General features: G+C 33.7%; 1 protein-coding gene across 4 annotated transcripts in view; it reads right to left on the bottom strand.

Moving 5' to 3' along the window:
• The window catches only part of NKAIN2 (sodium/potassium transporting ATPase interacting 2), a 952,120-nt gene that overhangs the window by 427,926 nt on the left and 504,883 nt on the right, over positions 1-19,311 (bottom strand). For all 4 annotated transcript variants that reach the window (XM_077902232.1, XM_077902211.1, XM_077902223.1 and 1 more), the window contains exon 3: positions 7,017-7,097. In XM_077902232.1, the coding sequence (XP_077758358.1) occupies positions 7,017-7,097 (81 nt within the window). The remainder of the gene's footprint in view (positions 1-7,016; positions 7,098-19,311) is intronic.

Raw genomic sequence — 19,311 nt, 5'->3', positions numbered from 1 at the left:
TTTCTTTTAGTGCATGTTTGCTAGTAGTGAATTATCTTAGATCTTGTTGCCTGACAATACTTTTATATTACCTTTATTGCTGAACAGTATTTTTGCAGGGAATGAAATTCTAGGTTGCCACTTTTAAAGTACTTTAAAAGTGTCATTCAGTTGCCTTCTAGACTCATTGCCTCTGCTACAAGTTCAATTGTCAGTCGTTTTGTTGTTTCTTTAAAGGCAATGGGTCTTTCATCTTTGATGGTTTTTAAGATTTTTCTCTTTTCTTTTGATTTTCATCAGTGATATCAGGCTATGCCTGAATGTGGTTTTCTTGATATTTACTACACTTGAGATCTGAAAGTCTTCTTGAGTCTGTGGGTTTATATATTTAATCAGTTTTGGAAAATTCGGTCATTGTCACTTCAGATATTGCTTCTGCCCAATTTTCTCTCTCTTCCCTTTCTGGAAATTCAGCATTTGTAGACAGAGCCTTTAGCAGAACCCTTTATTTTTCTGACATTGTTTTTATTATTTTATTCTTTCCTTTTTCTGTTTGTTAACTCTGTGCTTTGGTTTGGATATTTACTATTACCCAATCCTTCAGTTCACCAAACTTGTCTTCCAATCTTTCAAGAACTCATATACTTAATGAATTCTTGCTTTCATATATTATATTTTTCAGTTCTGGAATTTCCATTTGATTCTTTATATAGGTCTTGACTCTGTGAGGGTAAATTCTTCATCTTTAAATACATTATCTCTTTATATGTAAATATATTATCTGTTAATAATAAACATATTACACCCTAATAATATATTAAATACATTATTTTCTTCAACATAATGGTTCTTTAAAGTCCTTAACAGGTAATTAAAATACTTGCATATTGGTCTGCCTCAATTGTCTGTTTTTCTTCACCTTCATTAATGAGGTTCTCTCTTTTGGCATGTGTAGGAATTTTCAATTGCCTGATATCATGCACAAAAATAAACTGTAAAGACCAAGATAATCTTTGTCTTGAGGTATTTCCTTTTTTTTCCTCAATAATACAGATGAAGCAGTGCTGATCAGCCTATTTTAATCAGGGACTATACTGAGTGGATCCTGGATATTAGCCGTGGAAATGTTTGTGGTATGTAGCTCTCCTTTGCCCCTGGTTCACTCTATGGATTTCTCAACTATAAGCTCTTTTATTCTGTAGAGCCCCTCTCCTATCTTCCATCTCCATTCTGTAAGACTGCCCCCAATTTTTTACTCTGCTTTTAGTCTTCCTATATATGTTTTTTGCCTTACAGTCACCAATTCCTTAACAACAACAACAACAACAAAAATCAAAAACCAAAATCCAAAAAGCTGTCCATGTACTGGAGGACCTCTCCCTAAAATCTATCCTGATTTATATATAACCCAGGAGTCATCACATATGAGTTCAAAGTTTGGATTCTTAGCATCTTTCCCTAATCAAAACCAGCAAATATTCCCAGAGTACAGCATAATTAAGAAGTCAGTGGGGGCTCATTGGCTCAGTGGTTTGGCACCTGCCTTCGGTTCAGGATGTGATCCTGGAGACCTGGGATCAAGTCCCACATTGGGCTCCCTGCAGGGGGCCTGCTTCTCCCTCTGCCTGTGTCTCTGTCTTTCTGTCTCTCTGTCTCTCTGTGTTTCTATGAATGAATAAATAAAACCTTTAAAAAAAGTCAGTTAATGTATTTGGGGTTACCTTTTCAGAATTTCATTACTTCCCTCTACTTCTCTACTATTGTGACTTGTCTGAAATTTATAACATGGATATATATATATATATATATATATATATATATATCTCCATACAAGCACTATATATTTTTTAAAAAATCTATTCCTTGCTTCATCTCAAAGTCAATCTATAAATATTTCTGTAGGTTCTCTCCACCAAATTATTTTTCCCCTTTTATTCGTTTTTCAAAATATAATTTACCATTTATTTTCTTATTTGAATTAGATGTGAATTAGGAAAGTTGGATTATCTGAGGATAATGAAAAATCCTCTTGGACATAGTGAATTTTACGTGATAATGGAATTGACGTGACATCAACAGAAAGTTGTGGTACTTTACCTTAGCAACAAGGTCAAAACTGAAGATATAAATCTGGTAGATATATGTGTAAATATGATAATTAAAATTATGATAGCAGATGGCATTTTCAAGTGAAAGAATGCAGACAGAGAAATAGAAAAATTCAAGGATTCTATTCCTCACTTTAGGGGTATTGGGGCAAAGTGGAAAAAGTAAGCAAAGAGAACTGAAGAAGTAAGAAAATAGGCAGTTAATTCAAGAAATACGATTAAAGAAAACAATAGGGGCGAAGTAGTGATGGTTTTACCAAATTATAATATGTTGGTTTATTTCTATTTGGGAGGCAAAATTACATTAAATTTAATTCTTAATGACAATAGGACATTTTTATTCTACATCCTAAAGCAAAATCTACTTTGATGGTTGGGAAATGAAAATTTTTCCTATTACTTCAGTAATAATTAAGTGAAGTTTTATTATACTATGTACATTTTAGAGTAGGAAAAGCAAAATTAAAAAAAAAAGTCCAATCAATTTTCTTCTTTCCATTTGTTAAATTTAGTCCGAACTAAATTATCAGAGGTATTCTTTTTTATTAATAATTTCATAGATATTTTTACCTTTTAAAAAAGAGCACTAATTCAATTAAAAATAATTATAGAAGATTTCTCTCCATTCCATCTTTTTCTTTCTTTTGTCTTTTTAAAAAAGTTTTTAACATTTATTTATTCATGAGAGACACAGAGAGAGGCAGAGACACAGGCAGAGGGAGAAGCAGGCTCCCTGCAGGAAGTCCAATGTGGGACTCGATCCCAGGACCCTGGGGTCACAACCTGAGTCAAAGGCTCAACCACTGAGCCACCCAGGTGCCCTACACAATATTTTTCTGTATGAAATTGTAAAAGCAAAGTTTGTTACAAGCACTGATTCCACTGAGCAGAAAATATCCAAATATCAGATACCTTCTTAAATGAATACTTCTTTATAAAAGGAATAAAACTGGGATTGTTGCAATAGTACTTTTTTTCTACATATAACTCACATTTGGTTTTAAGGATTTGTTTCCTGTTCCCTATAGTGTGTGGCAGGTTTTATCTTCTTCCTTTCTCTTATATTTGCAAGAGTGCAATTTTATTTTCCAAAGCTCAAATAGCCAACATTATTCCATGGCTTTTTAATCTATCAAATTCTTAAAATGAAACTTATATCTAGATCTCAGAAGTGACTATCAAAATTATTAAAATACCACAGCTTTCCAGAAGTTGCTATTAAATGTGTTCATTCTGAAACATACACATCACTAGGTATAACTAATTGCTTTAGGCTATGTTTAACTAGATAAGCTTCTGATAATATAATGAAGCCTGAGAGATATGTACCTGCATCCCAACTCTCAAAGGGTCAAACACAAATAAATTGGATTGCGTTAAGTGTAATTCAAACCCTTGGCTAATCATTTATGCTCTGTAAGTTTATTTCTAAAGACAGAGGCATCATTCTCTGACGCTGCCCCATAAATTATGAAAATAAAAACCAAGAGCTCAAAATATTCATATAAATAAAAGTGTTAGAATATCATTTCAGGTTCAGAATAATTTACAACTGTATCACATCCAATAAGATACAGATTTTTACAGATAACCGGAAGACCACTATATATTTTCCCTGTGTGTTATTATTCAAAACTTATTTCATAAATTTTATTTTCCCAGGTTCTGAACCTAATAGGTGAATTGCCATAATACATGTGTTTTCCTACTAACTGCTATACACTTTGACGTTAAAAATTACTACAGAACAAATAGTAGATCTCCTCCCTTTTCAAAATAACTCAATTCACTTGATAGCTGAGATTAATTCCCATTTCTCTCTATTTGATATGTGAGCAGGAGATTCACAACTGCCCAGAATGATGCAATTCAACAATACGATTATTTACACCAGGAGTTCACAAAACTATTAGTCTAATAGTCCAAGTCACATTTAATGCTCAAAGACAATTGCCTAGGAAGTTAGCAGGTACTGGATTACAAACTAATCTTGAAAACTAATCTTTGGATATTTAGTTATAACACTAGTATCTCAATCATTAATGTAAACAATGTAGAAATAATTATTATGCAATATAAATGTTATCATATTAAGTAATGTTTTACATTAATTCCCATTATTTTGTCAACTTCACTGAGACAAAATTTTTAAAAAGCTATTTCTCTAGTTGATTAGTTTTATTTTCCCTTACGTCCCATGAGAATAATAATTAAAATACACTCATTGATGGCTTAATAATAGTGTTGGGTTTACACAGAATTTTTGATGAACAAAATATATAACCAATATAACTATAGGTACCGAGGAACTGAAGATCAGACAGGTCAGTTCTGTGTATCATGTTATTGTGATTAAGCCATTTCATTGCTGAGTACATATACTGGGTTGGTTAATGACTCTGATCTCTGGATCACTCTTAAGTACATGGCATAGAGTTCTGCAGAAAAGACACCGTGGAAAATGACAACACAAAATTCTGAACTCTTAACAGGTAATTAATGTTGTCTTAATATTTTACCACTTTTTACCACTTCTTGTCTATTTTCATCATGAAGAAGTCGCCTATTTACAAAATGTTTTATGGAAATAAACACACTTTGTTCACACCCATAAGGACTACAGAACTTCCTCCCTGATTCTATTTCTCAATATTTCTCCCTTGGCCTCAAACAAACTGGCCCACTCCTATGGTCAAACTATTTTTATTTATTTATTTTTTTTTTGGTGGAGTGAGGAAAAAACAGTTTATATTCTGTAATCTAAGTATTATCAACAGTTTCAGGAGTCCCATTTTTGAGTTTTCATATATCTGTACATTTTTCAATCACCATTGCTTCCTTCTGGCGCTGCATTACTTGAAGAATGTGAGGCAGTTGCAGCAGCTAAAGAATTAAATGGTATAAATACACCTTTCTCAAACCCTTTGAGTAGGAAAGGGAGGAAAAAAATCTGGTATAGAGAACTATATAACTTTGCCCTTTATGGTTTTCCTTTAGATTATTTGTTAAAAGGAAATTATTAAATTTTCATGTGCTCTGCAGAGTTCTGACTTGGTTTATAAGATGAAGAGAAGAAGGGAGTATTAACTACTTCATTTCCAAGGGTTAGACACTAGCTGCCTGTGTGCATTAGAAGAATTCTTAGTCATTTGGGTTGCAACTGTCTTGAACTACAGTGTGTTAGGATGTGCCCTCACTGTGGATTTAATGCCCATGTCTGAGGTCAGGAGATCACAAGCTTTATTCTGTGCCTGCAGTGATCACGTGGAGCAGTGAGCTCAATTACAGAATATTTCTGCAGCCAGCCTGGCTCAAATCTCCCTCTCTCCTTCTTCACATATATATATGATTTACAAACTCTGATCTTCTAGATTATTTTATTCGACCAAGATATCTGAATACCTGCCTTTCAATTTTTAGGGTGATTGCTTAAAATCAAAATATCATTAAAAATCATTCTAGTATGGAATTTCTTTGAACAAAATGGATTATAGAGCAGCAGGGATATATAAATTGAGTAAGGGATTCAAGTCTTGGGAAGCAGGCATGCTTTTCCAGTACAGAGAAAATATAGGTTTTAAGCAGCTATCTTGTCTGCATCCTTCCTACGGCCACCTGAACAATTTCTTTTCTTTGGTCACGGCATCTTCGGGAAAGGACTGCCTGCTGCCAAGAGTGTGGAGGACAATGCCTGGCAAGAATCACAGATTTTGCAGAAGGACACAGTGAGGACTTGCCCAAAATTTGATCATAAAAACACAAGTTCCGGAAGCTTTGGTTCTATCTCATGCCATAATGTTATCTCTTATTTTATCCTTTGTCATTTGCCATTCAACAAAATAATCAAGATTATTTATACTTGATATAAAGCCACATCACAGTTAAATAATAAACATCCTTGAAAATGATGTCCTTTGTGAAGTATCTGTATGCTGGATTATATAAAGTGTATTATCATTACCCTCACGCCCCACTCCCCAAAATGTAAAGCCCTACAAGGATATTTCCTTGCAACTTTTTAGCTCTTTTAAACTTCTAAAGCAGGCTATCATCTCTAGGCTTTAAAAATGTCAACATCTTGGCAGGGTTTTTCTGCTCTAATAAGGAAAGTGTATAGAACATTTTAAAATCTGTCTTTAAAAGTTAATATGAAGAAGGACAAGTTCGTCACTGTCTCAAGTACCTTAAGCAGGATTTACCGCCACTTTGAATGAATTATCTTATTTGGCTTATTTGCTGATAACCACATTGCAATAGAAGAAGGATGCTTGCTGGTTTTAGAGATCTAAAAACTACATTATTTCAATAGCAAAATCATTCATGTTAGAAATATAACAGTAATACACATAAACAAGAATACATAAACGCACTCACATGAGGATAGCACAAAATAAAAAACCTATGTGAAAAAGTATTTTAAATCTTTCCTAGACTATTTTAGAATAAAAGGTTTATTTTATTCATTTATATATTTAACCACTTCCCTCTGGTAAGTATTTTATTCAACTTAAATCCATTAATGGTTTGAATGACTGCCTTACTATTTGGGTCCAAGCAGGAAAAACTTTCAGACAGTAATAAGCAACATAAGTAATTTCAAAAACCTTCAAGATTTTATCTCTGAAAAAAAATCCTATTCTGCTTCAGAAATGTCTCTCATCAGTCAATGTTTTAAAAGTACACAGCGTGGTCATTGTAATAACCATTACTTCACACTAGTTTTGCTTAAAATAATAAAAGTACATTTTTGTGACAACTAAAACACATCTTCGATGGTAAAAAAGCAGAGATATAGATGAGAAGATTTTTCAATTTACCTTCATTCGAGGTGCATCTAAGTGACAAGACCAGGGTGAGAGTCTGGCTTATTTAGGAAAAGGCTTGTTAACACACTACTGATGACTCAGGCAAATCAGATGGCAAAATTACCTTTGAGAGGTCCCCAGCCTCCAAATAGAAGCAGATAACAAACACGTTCCAGGTAACCCAGAGGACTAGCCAAACAGCATACTGTAGAAAGGCAAGAGAAAAATAACATATAATTAATTTTGGATCAGCTGAGTAAGATTTAAATAGAACTCCAACCTTTGAATACCCTAATCTTAAGATTAGTGGTAAATATTAGCTATTGTGTCTAAGGAACAGGTCGAGATGCACATTCTTCTCTGTTGACTTTTTTTCTCACTGGTACTCACTGTAGCCTAAACTTGATTAAGGCTTTTATACAAAAGCTACAGTAGACCACATTTATGCTTTAAGGGGGGGCTGATTATGTTCTCCAGACATCTAACAAAATGGGATGCTCCAACAGATATATCAAATAAAAACCATCCAAAAGAGACTTGTATCTTCCTTTAGCAAAACCGATGCCATGCTTGATACTACACAACCTTTCTCCCAGTTATCTGGCATCATCTTCAAACCAGTCCCCATGCCTCAGTCCCATCTAAGCAGCCTTATATCTTTGCTGTCTTCCTTTCCTTTCTCTCTTCACCTTCTTCTTTTACTCTCTCGTGATCTCCCCTTTTAGTGATCATGGAGTCATTATCTCTGATTTTACAAGGTTTGCTATTCAGTGTGTTTTTGTCACTGATGACACATTTTTCTTACCAAGTTATATTTATGAGCATTTGTTCAACTAAATGTATTAAGCATCTAGAGGGCAACAAGCCAGAAGGACACTGGGGATACAAAGATCAATGATAGATTCTCCCTGAATTCAAGTCAAGTGATGGAGACAGATAAGAAAAGAGAGGATTATTCTATAAGAATCACAAAAAGATGTATAGTCTGAGCACAAGGAAGGAAGATGGGAGAAGTATATAAACTACCCTGAGGGAAAGAAAAAAAAAAAAAAAAGACCTGCAAAGACTAACAGAAGAGATAAAACACCTTCCATAGAGGTGAAACAAGCTAATTTGTAGACTTGACCAAATCAAAGTGTGGAGGTTAGAGGGGCTCTGATGGAAAATGCTGAAAACAAAGAAAACATCAGGTGTGAACTACAAAAGAAGACAAGAGTGTATCATGTCATTTCTCTGCAAAATAAATACCAAGGGCTCCTGTCCTTTACATGGGACAAACCAAAATTTTTCTTTAATAGTTCAATAACCTCCATGCTCTTGCCTCTTGTACATGTTATTTTTTCAGACACATGTTTCAGTTCATATCTAGGGCATTATAGATCACAGACGTATCTGATTACTTGCTGTTCAGCAGACACGGAAAGCTATTTCTCACTTCTGTGCTATTTTGTATATTATTCCTCTATTCTTTAATAATCTTTTTCCTCCCTAGGTACTCCTTTTACCACCAATAAATATTCTGTTTTTCACCAAGGCTCAAGTTAAATATTACCTCCTGAGTGATAACCATCCAAAGTGACTTGGCCCAACGAGTGGTGCTTAGTGCTCCAATAAGATCTTGCCCGCCTAAATTTCATTCCAAATGTCTAATTGCAGATGCAAATCTAATTATTTGCATATTTTCCTCCAATGCCCGATGACCAGTGCCTTGAGAAAAGGGGCTTTTTGAAATATATGTTTATACCTTTAAGTTGTTAACTTCGTACAAAACAGGATTCAGATAATATTCTGCAAATCAATGAACAAATGAGGAATAATACAGGGAAGATTGTACTATTTTCAGATGGAAGATGCATGCTCTTGTCCCAGACCTGATTTTTATGAGAAGACTATGATCACATATGGAGTGTGAGGAGTAAGGGTCCTACATAGTGAGTTTATGTAATAACACATAGTGACTTAGCTGTTTTCCAGGTGATGGATTTACCTTACTGCTGAATATGTATGTTCCTCAGTGAGAATAAAGTAAGAGTAATAAACTAAATGGTCCAAGACAAAAGAAGAAGTTTGAGACTCTGTATGAGGTGAGGGCTGGAGACTGGAAACAGGGTCAGAACACTAAACAGGCTGCAGCAAGGAATGTTAGTTCTAAAACAGAGATCCAATGAATATTTAAGTTTGCTCAGTACTGTAAAGCACATATTTACCTTACAATTCCAAGAACCTAAAAATCTAGACTTATTTGACTCTCTGACAGATCTGGATCTACATTTTATTTATTTATTTTATTTATTTATTTATTTTTACTTTATTTATTTATTTATTTATTTATTTATTTAGGATCTAAGTTTTAGAAATATACTGCAGTGTTGGGTCATACTTTATAAGTAACAGGTTAAAAAACACTAAATGTGTTTGTAGTTTCCTGTGACTTCCTTTAAGTGACTATAAAAAGAATAAAAGTGGGGCACCCAGGTGGCTCAGTGGTTGAGCGTCTGCCTTTGGCTCAGGGTGTGATCCCGGGGTCCTGGGATTGAGTACCACATTGGGCTATCTGCAGGGAGCCTGCTTCTCCCTCTGCCTGTGTCTCTGTCTCTCTCTCTCTGGTCTCATGAATAAATAAATGAAATCTTTAAAAAATAAATAAAAAGAAATGAAAAGAATAAAAGTGACTGAGTGACTTTGTTCATGGTGGCACACTTTTCCCACCTTATTTATGAGGGGAAGCAAAATAAGGACTAGTTTCTAAAAGCCAATATAGCAGAATAAGTAAAATATCGGGTAAGAAATGATGAAAAAATTTGTAAGATATATATAATATGTATATATAAAATATATATTTATTTTAAAATATATATTTTTAAAATATGTATATATATTATTTCTGGAAAAAAAAACTCAATGGTAGACGTATATCCTGATGCAGCACTAAGGAATATCAATATTGTAGCTTTTCAGCTTCCAAATCAAAATCATATTTTAAGCTCCTTAAATGTTGAAAAGGTCATGTGCATCCATGAGGTATATATGTCACAAGCACTACTTCAATATTACATGTTGAATATATAATAAGAATTTGGACATCATTTACACTTACTTACCTTAACGTGCATGCGTAGATCTAAATTATGCCTCGCTTTGTTAAAAAAATTAGGCTGAAAAATTTATGCTTCAGTCACCAAAATTAATAACTTTATGAAGGACAGAAAAGATCATGGGTCACAAGCAAATGAATAGCACAGAGAGATGAAGAATACGGGACCTGGAGGGAGGCTCTGTGGCTATTTTCATGCCAGATGGTCTCATTACACTTTAGTTTCCTCAAATGTAAAATAGCCTTAGTAAGAGGAGCAAACACACATAGTTTATATAAAGACAGAATAACAGAGTGCTTGAAAACAGTCAATATTTGAGTTCTTAACTACACGTTGCCATTTTATTATGATTATATCACCACTTCTTGTTTAAATAATATGGCAGTAATCGCCATTTTTTATCCCCTTACAATACTAACAATACACTCTTCACGTTAATGTAAAACATTCTCCTAATTAAACTTGCAATCTAGACCTGTTTTCATGAGTGCTATATATTCTTCTCTAGAATGTTCTTTTTTTTAAAAGATTTTTTATTTATTTATTCATCAGAAAGAGAGAGAGAGAGGCAGACACACAGGCAAAGGGAGAAGCAGGCTCCATGCAGGGAGCCCGATGTGGGACTTGATCCTGGGTGTCCAGGATCACACCCTGGGCTGAAGGCAGCACTAAATCACTGAGCTACCCTGGCTGCCCTAGATGTTCTTTTTTTGATACACGAATGCCAATACTGATAGACCAATGGCATTTTATGAAATCTTGCTTCATATCATGTCATTACTATAATTTATTATTTCTGACTTCCCACCCTACATATTTATAAAGCATTCTATGTCTTGTTTTTGAGACTTTTTTAAAGACCTATTTATTAGTAATAACTTTTTGAAAGATTTATTTATTTATTTATTTATTTATTTATTTATTTGAGAGAGAGAGAGAGAGAAAGTGTGTGTGGTGGGGAGCAGAGGGAGAGGGAGAGATAGGGAATCTCAAGCAGACTCCCTGCTGAGCATGGAATCCTACATGGGGTTCCATCCCATGACCCTGAGATGATGACATGAGTCAAAATCAAGAGTTGGATACTTAACCTACTGAGCCACCCTGGCACTCCCTTTGTTCTTTTTATCTCTTTTCTCCCAGAGTAATTTGGAAAGATAGGTCCAGAAGGAACATAACAAATATACTTTCCATATCTTTGCATTTACGTTCATTATTTTCATTCCATCCTATACTTCGTTACAAACCAGTTGACTTCACAGTGGACTCTACATCATTAAAGTTTTACAAAAGAGAATAACTGCCTGCAGTGGTGAGACACCTTTAATAAACACAGAAACCCATACTACGCTATTGGGGCGGGGGGGCGAATCCCTGCATTTTCCCAAAGCAAGGCTTTATCTCATTTAACTCATTAACTTTCTGTCATTTGACTCCTAACTGCTTTTTTTCATTCTCCATTTTTATTTTTTATACCTCCTTCTCTCATTTTAGTAGCTGGCATTTGCCTAAATCAAATCATCTTCAATTGAATTTTGCCTTGTTTCTTAAATATAGATTTTTTGGCATTCCCTTGTAAATCTGGTCTATGATTGATTTTTGTCAATTAAATCCTATCTTTCACATTGTTCTTAAAATTACTCATCATATTTATTTAAGAGTATAAATATCTGTACTAACTTCTTCCCAGTTGCTACAGCTACAGTTGATGTGATATAATTGACAATTGCTCAGTTTGAATATAATTGAAAACGATGTCCTGCCCAGAAGAGATAACCTAACAGGATAACAAAGTATCACACTTGCCAGATATCACCTTCCTTATAGTTATCTGCTATAAAATTAATTTTTCTTTAGTCTCTCCCTTTTATGTGAGAAAGTTATCTGGTATTTTATGTTTCAAGTAAAAAAAAAACCAAAAACCCAACAACTATGAGAGAACTGCCGTGATAGAAAAATCCCATTGTATGATGAAATTCATTCTTCAAGGGCTGATTTCTGTAGCACTAAATGACCATTTGAGAGGCTGATTTAACGTGAGTCTCCAGCTAAGTGGTAAAAATTATCAGCTAAAAAGTAATTGAATCATCATGGTTTCCCTGTTGTATTTGTGGCTCTAATGATGAAATCAAATTAGCTGCGTAAGATAAAAATTCGTTAAGGCTGTCAATCACAATAGGCCAAAATATTGGCCAGATCCAGAGACATGGTGCTATTATATGCCATGGTTACATAATAATTAGAAAGACAGAGCCTCAGACTAGAACGCTGGTAAACTTTTTATTGGAATATAATGAGTCACACCTTAATGACACTGCCATTGCTTTTCTACCTCTCTCTCTTACAATAAACCTTTCTAATTAAAGTGTATTTTTTGAATTATAAAGTATATTTAACACACGCAAAGCATATGATTTTTAGTACTAGTTTCTCAGGTTTTCATGTACACACATACACAGAGAAAAACTTTTTCACCCTTATTCGAATTATATTCAGATTATGAATTATTTTAAGGAAAACTGGAATCTTTATGGCACTGTATTTGCAAAATAACTTACTGTACAAAAACTCTGGAAAAGAGAAGCTATTAAGACAAACAGATTTTTGTACTTTCTCAGTATGAAATGATTCTAAAATCAATTTCTGGAAAAAAAGTTTCCCATTAAAGCAAGCATTCCTTTAAAAAGGAGGTTTAAGGGATCCCTGGGTGGCGCAGCGGTTTGGCGCCTGCTTTTGGCCCAGGGTGCGATCCTGGAGACCCGGGGTCGAATCCCACGTCAGGCTCGCTGCATGGAGCCTGCTTCTCCCTCTGCCTCTGCCTGTCTCTGCCTCTCTCTCTCTCTCTGGGTGACTATCATAAATAAATAAAAATTAAAAAAAATAAAAAGGAGGTTTAAATTTATGATTTATCTGGCTTTCTAATTTCTTATTTCTCTTTCTTGTATGTCTGCAGAGAGTAGACATATTGGAATAATATATTAGCAGATAATATTCCAGTTTTTCAAAGAAACATTTCTATGTTTATTTAGGCTTTTTTTTTTTTTTTTTTGATACTAGAAGCTTTCTCATGCAAAATGTTATTGGGTGAAATATTGAATAATAACTACATTCTAATTATTTAATTCATTCTAATACATTTCTAATTATGTTTCACTATCACTTATACTTTTTAAAATGTTATGCATTTAAATAATTTTGCTTGGACCTTGGAAGAGCATCTTTCTTGCAAACTATTTCATTGTTTTATTTCTTCCCTCTCCCTTCCTCCCTCTAACATATTTAGGTGACAGTTGGATTGTAAACTACATAGGGCAGAGACCTATATTTTTTGTTTACCACAAAAATAGCTGGGATAGTAGATAGATAGATAGATAGATAGATAGATAGATAGATAGATAGATGATAGATAGATAGATGATGAAAGGAGGGATGGGGAGAGAAAATGCTCACACAAACATATGTAATATATATGAGTGGACTAAATTATATTAGTGACTTTCTTTTAAAAATGACAGTTTAGAAAACTATTATTCAGTAAAGGTCAGAAGATGAAAGAGGGTAATGCAGTTCAATCACTGGCCACATGATGCTCTAAATGGCTAATCAGAAAAGGAGTTGGGTCAATCAGTTCACATTTATTAAGTACCAGCTGGATGCAACTATCTATAACAGATGTTGTAGAGAAACATTACAAGGATATAACTAAGTCAATCCCCTAAAATGATTTTTATTTATCACTGATATGCAATTGATACAATCTATAGGAATGGTTTCAGGAATGATTACCTTTAGCAGAAAGCAAAACTACCAGCTTACCAACATTACTGACATGGTGCTGCTACCATAAGAGGAATAATGTAATCCATTCTAGTAAACTGTGTTAGAAGCATTGTATTAGTAAATCATACCTTAAAAACAACTCCTTTAAGCAAGGATTTAGAATTATTAATGATCAAGTGTTTTAATAAATATAAATGTATACTCAAACAAATATCCTTGGTCAAAATGGTTGGACTATGTTCATCTTTTGTTCAAAGTTAATTACATTTTAGCCTAATTTTATCATCTTCAACAGCAATATCACTTAATCTCCTCAGGCATTCTCATATCAATTTCTCATCCATTGTTATGATAAGAAAAGAACAAAGTGGCCCACAGAAAGGAGCTTATTTCCTAGTTCTTTATCATTTTATGACCACGCACAGGCTGCTTTATGATTAAAATTCCATCTCCTAACTCAAAAATCCTGTTATATCTATGCCATGCTATAAAAACTTGTCCCTTAAGAGAAATACCTACATAAAAATACAGTTATTGCAACTTCTAGTTTGACCAGGGATGAAGACTCTGATTAGTTAATTAGCCAGAGCTGGATAGAAATCCAATTCTACTCATACGTCACATAGATCATAAAGGAAGACAGATTTTTCGCATCTTTCACTAATGCTGCTATCATATGATTAAACTTACTTGTAGTTTTATATTTACTTATTTTAAAGACTGAATAACTTTAAGTTCATTTTAAAATAAGATTTATTTTGCTTTTCTCCCAATTACAGACATTTCCTATTGTATAAAATATTTAATATTTTAACTATCAAAAAGAGACATTTGGAAAATATCATACTTAGACATAATCACTGGTAACACATGTGTGTTTAAATTAAATAGGAATATTGCTTTATATTGTTATCTGATTTTTCCCCACTTGATTAAAAAGTCACCTTAAGTATTCTGAAATATACATGTCAATTCAATGATAAACTATTAATTATTGGGGGCACCTGGGTGGCTCAATGGTTGAGTGTCTGCCTTTGGCTCAGGGCGTGATCCCAGGGTCCTGGGATCGAGTCCCTCATCAGGTTCCCTGCATGGAGCCTGCTTCTCCCTCTGCCTATGTCTCTGCCTCTCTCTCTGTGTCTCATGAATAAATAAATAAAATCTTAAAAAAATAAATAAAAAATGATTTTGTGTATTTATTCAACTAATTATTAATTTTTTATGCTTCTCTTGTTCTATTTTGATCAATTCCTATAAATTTGGATTTTCCTTAAAATGTTTAGTTTGACATATTAAAACATACTTGAAAATATTTTGCTTACACAGACTATTTCTAAGACAGACTATAAATGTTAGAATGTCCAACGGGCATTATTTTAATGAACATATAAAAATGGCAATTAAATTTTATGCAACTCCAAATAAAAGCAGTATCCCAAAGGTATTCTATTCTTCTTGAAGCATAAAGTAGAAAATAATTCTCTTTGAAAAAAAAATAGCATTCATTTAGCATGAAGACATCCATATATGACAAATTTTAACTCATTGACAATATTTCATACAGAGATATTTACAGCTCTATAACCCTAAAGCTAGAATTTCTTTGAAACAATTTTTGATATGAAATAAAAATAAATCAAGCTATATATTGATGTATGCAAATGAGAGATTTGAACAGCTAATATAACATAAAAACTAGAGAGAAAATCCCAATCTACAGTTTTAAAATCTGAAATTTATACAGTTTAAGAACCAAACAGTGATTTTATTCAATGATATTTGTTTGTCAAGCAGGGTTTTAAGATGCTGACATTTAATACATAGATTATAAAGTGAGAACTGATATGAGAAGAATCTCACCTCAAACTATTAAAAAGGCAATTTTTGTTTTCTTGTACATAATCATCACCACTTGTGCTTAAAAGTGAAATCAAAAACAGTATTTTTGCTACTCAGTAAATAATTAAAAAGTCAAATATACTGGCCTCATTGATTTTGGAAATCATAGTTAATGCTAGTAAGAGTGGTTTACCCTGTGGTGACGTTTCTTGGACTAGCCCAATAATACTTAAATATATGAAACTGCCTCTAGGTCTGGTGTTCTGGTATTTGAAGATCAAGTCAAGATAATATTATAATGTATTTTAAAAAAAACTAATATCTTGTGAATTTGAAAAATTTTATACCATACATATAACATTGTCTTTATTTCATTATTTTGCTATTCCTCTGCTCCCCACATATAAGATGGTAGACTGAGAAATGACCCTCGCAAAGGCACTGATATCCTAATCTCTGGAACCCATTAATATCATTTTATGTAGCCAACAATGATGGAAGGAAGGGAGGAAGGAAAGGAAGGAGAAAGTTAGGAAGAAAAAGAAAATAAAAGTCTTTGCAAATGTTATTAAAAGTTTTTAAATGGGGAGACTATCTTGGATTATCTAGGTGGCACCAATGTAATCATATATATATCCTTATAAGTGGGAGGCAGATGGATATTTTACACAGGAAAACAAATGGACAATATGAATAGAATAGAATGAGGTTTGAAGGTGTTGGCCTTGAAGACTATGGTGATGTGCCCACAAGCCAAAACATCTTAGCAGCTAGCAGAAGCTGGAAGAAGCAAGCAAGCTCCTCTGGAGCCTCTAGAGGTAATGTGAGCTCTGATTTTGGCTCAGTTATACTGATTTCAGACTTTCGGATTCCAGAACTAAGAGAGAATAAATTTCTGCTGTTTTAAGCCACCACATTTGTGGTAATTTGTTACAGAAACCACAGAAAACCAATATATCCATCCAACTCTTCTGTTCTCCAAAATCACTCTGTCAATGAAATGTCACCCTGGAGATTATTCCTAATACTTGTGGACACGTGCAATTACCTTCAAAATTGAGGTCCACTCCCTTTGGGCAATTATATCACAGCTTCACAATCTGTCCATTGATACTTTTGAGATTGTAATGTTTGAATGGTATGCAACACAATTTTTTTTTGAATTTATATGCCTTATGTAATTGCTGTGAAAATCTATTAATAGAAAATGAGGTACTCTTGTTTTATATGAGCCTCAACCAGTTCTCAGTGTATTTCCAATATTCTAACAATACAAGGCTGTTTTATTGTTTTCAGAATGTATTGTATAAAGTTCCAGGATGCAGAAATCAATAAATTTAGAGTCCTGAATATTACCAGAGGTGTGAAAAATGACAAAATGAGTTAAGTACCTGGAAAATATATAATTTCAAGTAATGTTTTATTGTGACTAACTTTGAAGGGAATAAAGGGGAAAGGAAATGATAAACATTATCAATATAATAGGCTGGTATTTTTTTTAGTTGGGAAAATGGATCACATGACACTAAAAATATTAAGAATTCTAATAAACAAAATAGCAGTCCTAAATTTATCAATCATCATAGTCGCCTTGGAAATTTAGAGAGGTGTTAAATTGCTGATTACTTAATATCTGTCAGCCCAGTATTTATATACAGATATTCTTCTGTAACACTTTTTAGCCAATATTTTAACACTCAGTAAATACTATGACATCTGTCCCAGTGGGTAAGTGGAAAGCATTATTTTAGGCATATTCTTAAGAGCATTTTGGCCACTTTGATGTATGTGTGACCAGTTCACCAATGTAACTTATGATGCCTAAGAACATTGACTTGTCTTTTCTTATGACAAATAATTAATTTAAAGAAGATGTACTTTACCCACGTATTGAATTATAGATTTTAAACTGTGCTTCTTGGAAGAATTCATGGCACATATGGACAATGATACTGTTTATAATGCACTCTAATATAAATAAAAGCCATAGTTCGCTGATGAAATGATTGATTCAGGGGCTTTGGCCACCCTGGGTTCTTGAAGGACTCAACATGCCAACACATTTGCAATCTATTAGCTGTGACAATACGGGAAGTTCTGCTCAGAAAAAACACACATAATGCACAATTCTATTTAAAAAGATACATTTGCTTGTGTATCAAAAATAAAGTCTGGCCTGTCCAACCTAATAACTAGGATAGCTAATTCTGCATAAGTCTTTATATTCTATATAGTCACCTAAAGGATATTTTGGAGTATCACAGAGCTGACCCAATTAATTGTGTGATAATTATAGCTAACAAATCAAAGAGGCAATGTTCTTTGCGTTAATGGCCAAACCTACATATAATATGTATTGCTCCTACAGTATTCTCAACTAGGTGCTTGATACTTTTGAGATTGTAAATATTTGTTTGATGTTTGAAGAGTGAAGTTCCAAATTTATGTATGTTAATAATGAATTAAAACTATGGAGTATTTTTCCCATTTTAGAAGATTTTTTCCTTTCCTTTCCTTCCTTCCTTCCTTCCTTCTTTTTTTTTTTTTTTTTTTTTTAATTTGCTAAAGAACTTTTCCTTTACTATCTCAAAGGCAGGGCTTAAATCCATTACCAACAGGATTATGTTGGTAAGATGGATAAAAATTAAAGCAAAATGAAAACCAACTCTTTCAATCAGGAATACTTTTGGCTGCAAGTAACACAGCGAACTAGAGAAGGTTTTTTTTTTTTTTTTAAGATTCATTTATTTATTTATTTATCATAGACAGAGAGAGAGAGAGAGACAGAGACACAGGAGGAGGGAGAAGCAGGCTCCATGCCAGGAGCCCGACGTGGGACTCGATCCCGGGACTCCAGGATCGTGCCCCGGGCCAAAGGCAGGCGTTAAACCACTGAGCCACCCAGGGATCCCCTAGAGAAGGTTTAAATACAAGGGTTTTTTTAAAAAAATCTCTCCTCATATGAAGTCTGGAAGTGGGCTGCTGTTGGCTTGGTGGCTCAGAGCTGCTGTGGTTGTAGATTCATACGGCTGGAATTTCTTTCAAATCCTCACACGGTAATACACTCTGCAAGCAGAAAGGTGCTGGGCAGAAAAGGCCCCTTCCTTCTGTAACACTTTATTCTTTAAGGAAAAAAAAGTTTTTCCCAGAGGCACTAAGTGGACTTCCTCACACCTCACTAGCTGGAACTGTGTCATATGCCTGTTGTGAATATAATCACTGGCAAAGAAGATGGAAATAATTATGTTTGTAACCAACTGTAATTCATCCCCCACACACACACCTGTGAGAAGATTAGACCTCCCTGAGAGCTTCGCTGGCTATTTAAATATCTGAACAAAATTGGGATTCTTCTGGCAGAGAAGAATAAGAGGACAGAACTGTCTGCCACTGAAAATTATGCACGTTTTGTTTTTTTTATATGCAAAAGTGAATCATCACTATCTTATACTTTTTATGTCTCTTGTTTTCTAGAGAAATACCTAATCCTTTGTTTCAGTAAGACTATAGAAACTCAACTAAATAGAAGTTCAACTTAATATTACAACCAAAGTAAGTAAAAGTAAGTAAAAAAAAAAAAAAAATTCAGACTATCCATAGAGGAAAAACATGAATTAGATGAAGTGTCTTACAAACCATTTTCTAGATGAAGTACATACATAGAGGAAAAATACTGTACTTAGTGTTAGATTTCTCATTGGAAATGCA

This window comes from Canis aureus, chromosome 1, assembly GCF_053574225.1.
Source record: "Canis aureus isolate CA01 chromosome 1, VMU_Caureus_v.1.0, whole genome shotgun sequence".
Classification (NCBI taxonomy): domain Eukaryota; kingdom Metazoa; phylum Chordata; class Mammalia; order Carnivora; family Canidae; genus Canis; species Canis aureus.
The sequence above is the reverse complement of the archived record's forward strand: the minus strand, read 5'-3'. Positions and strand labels throughout refer to the sequence as shown.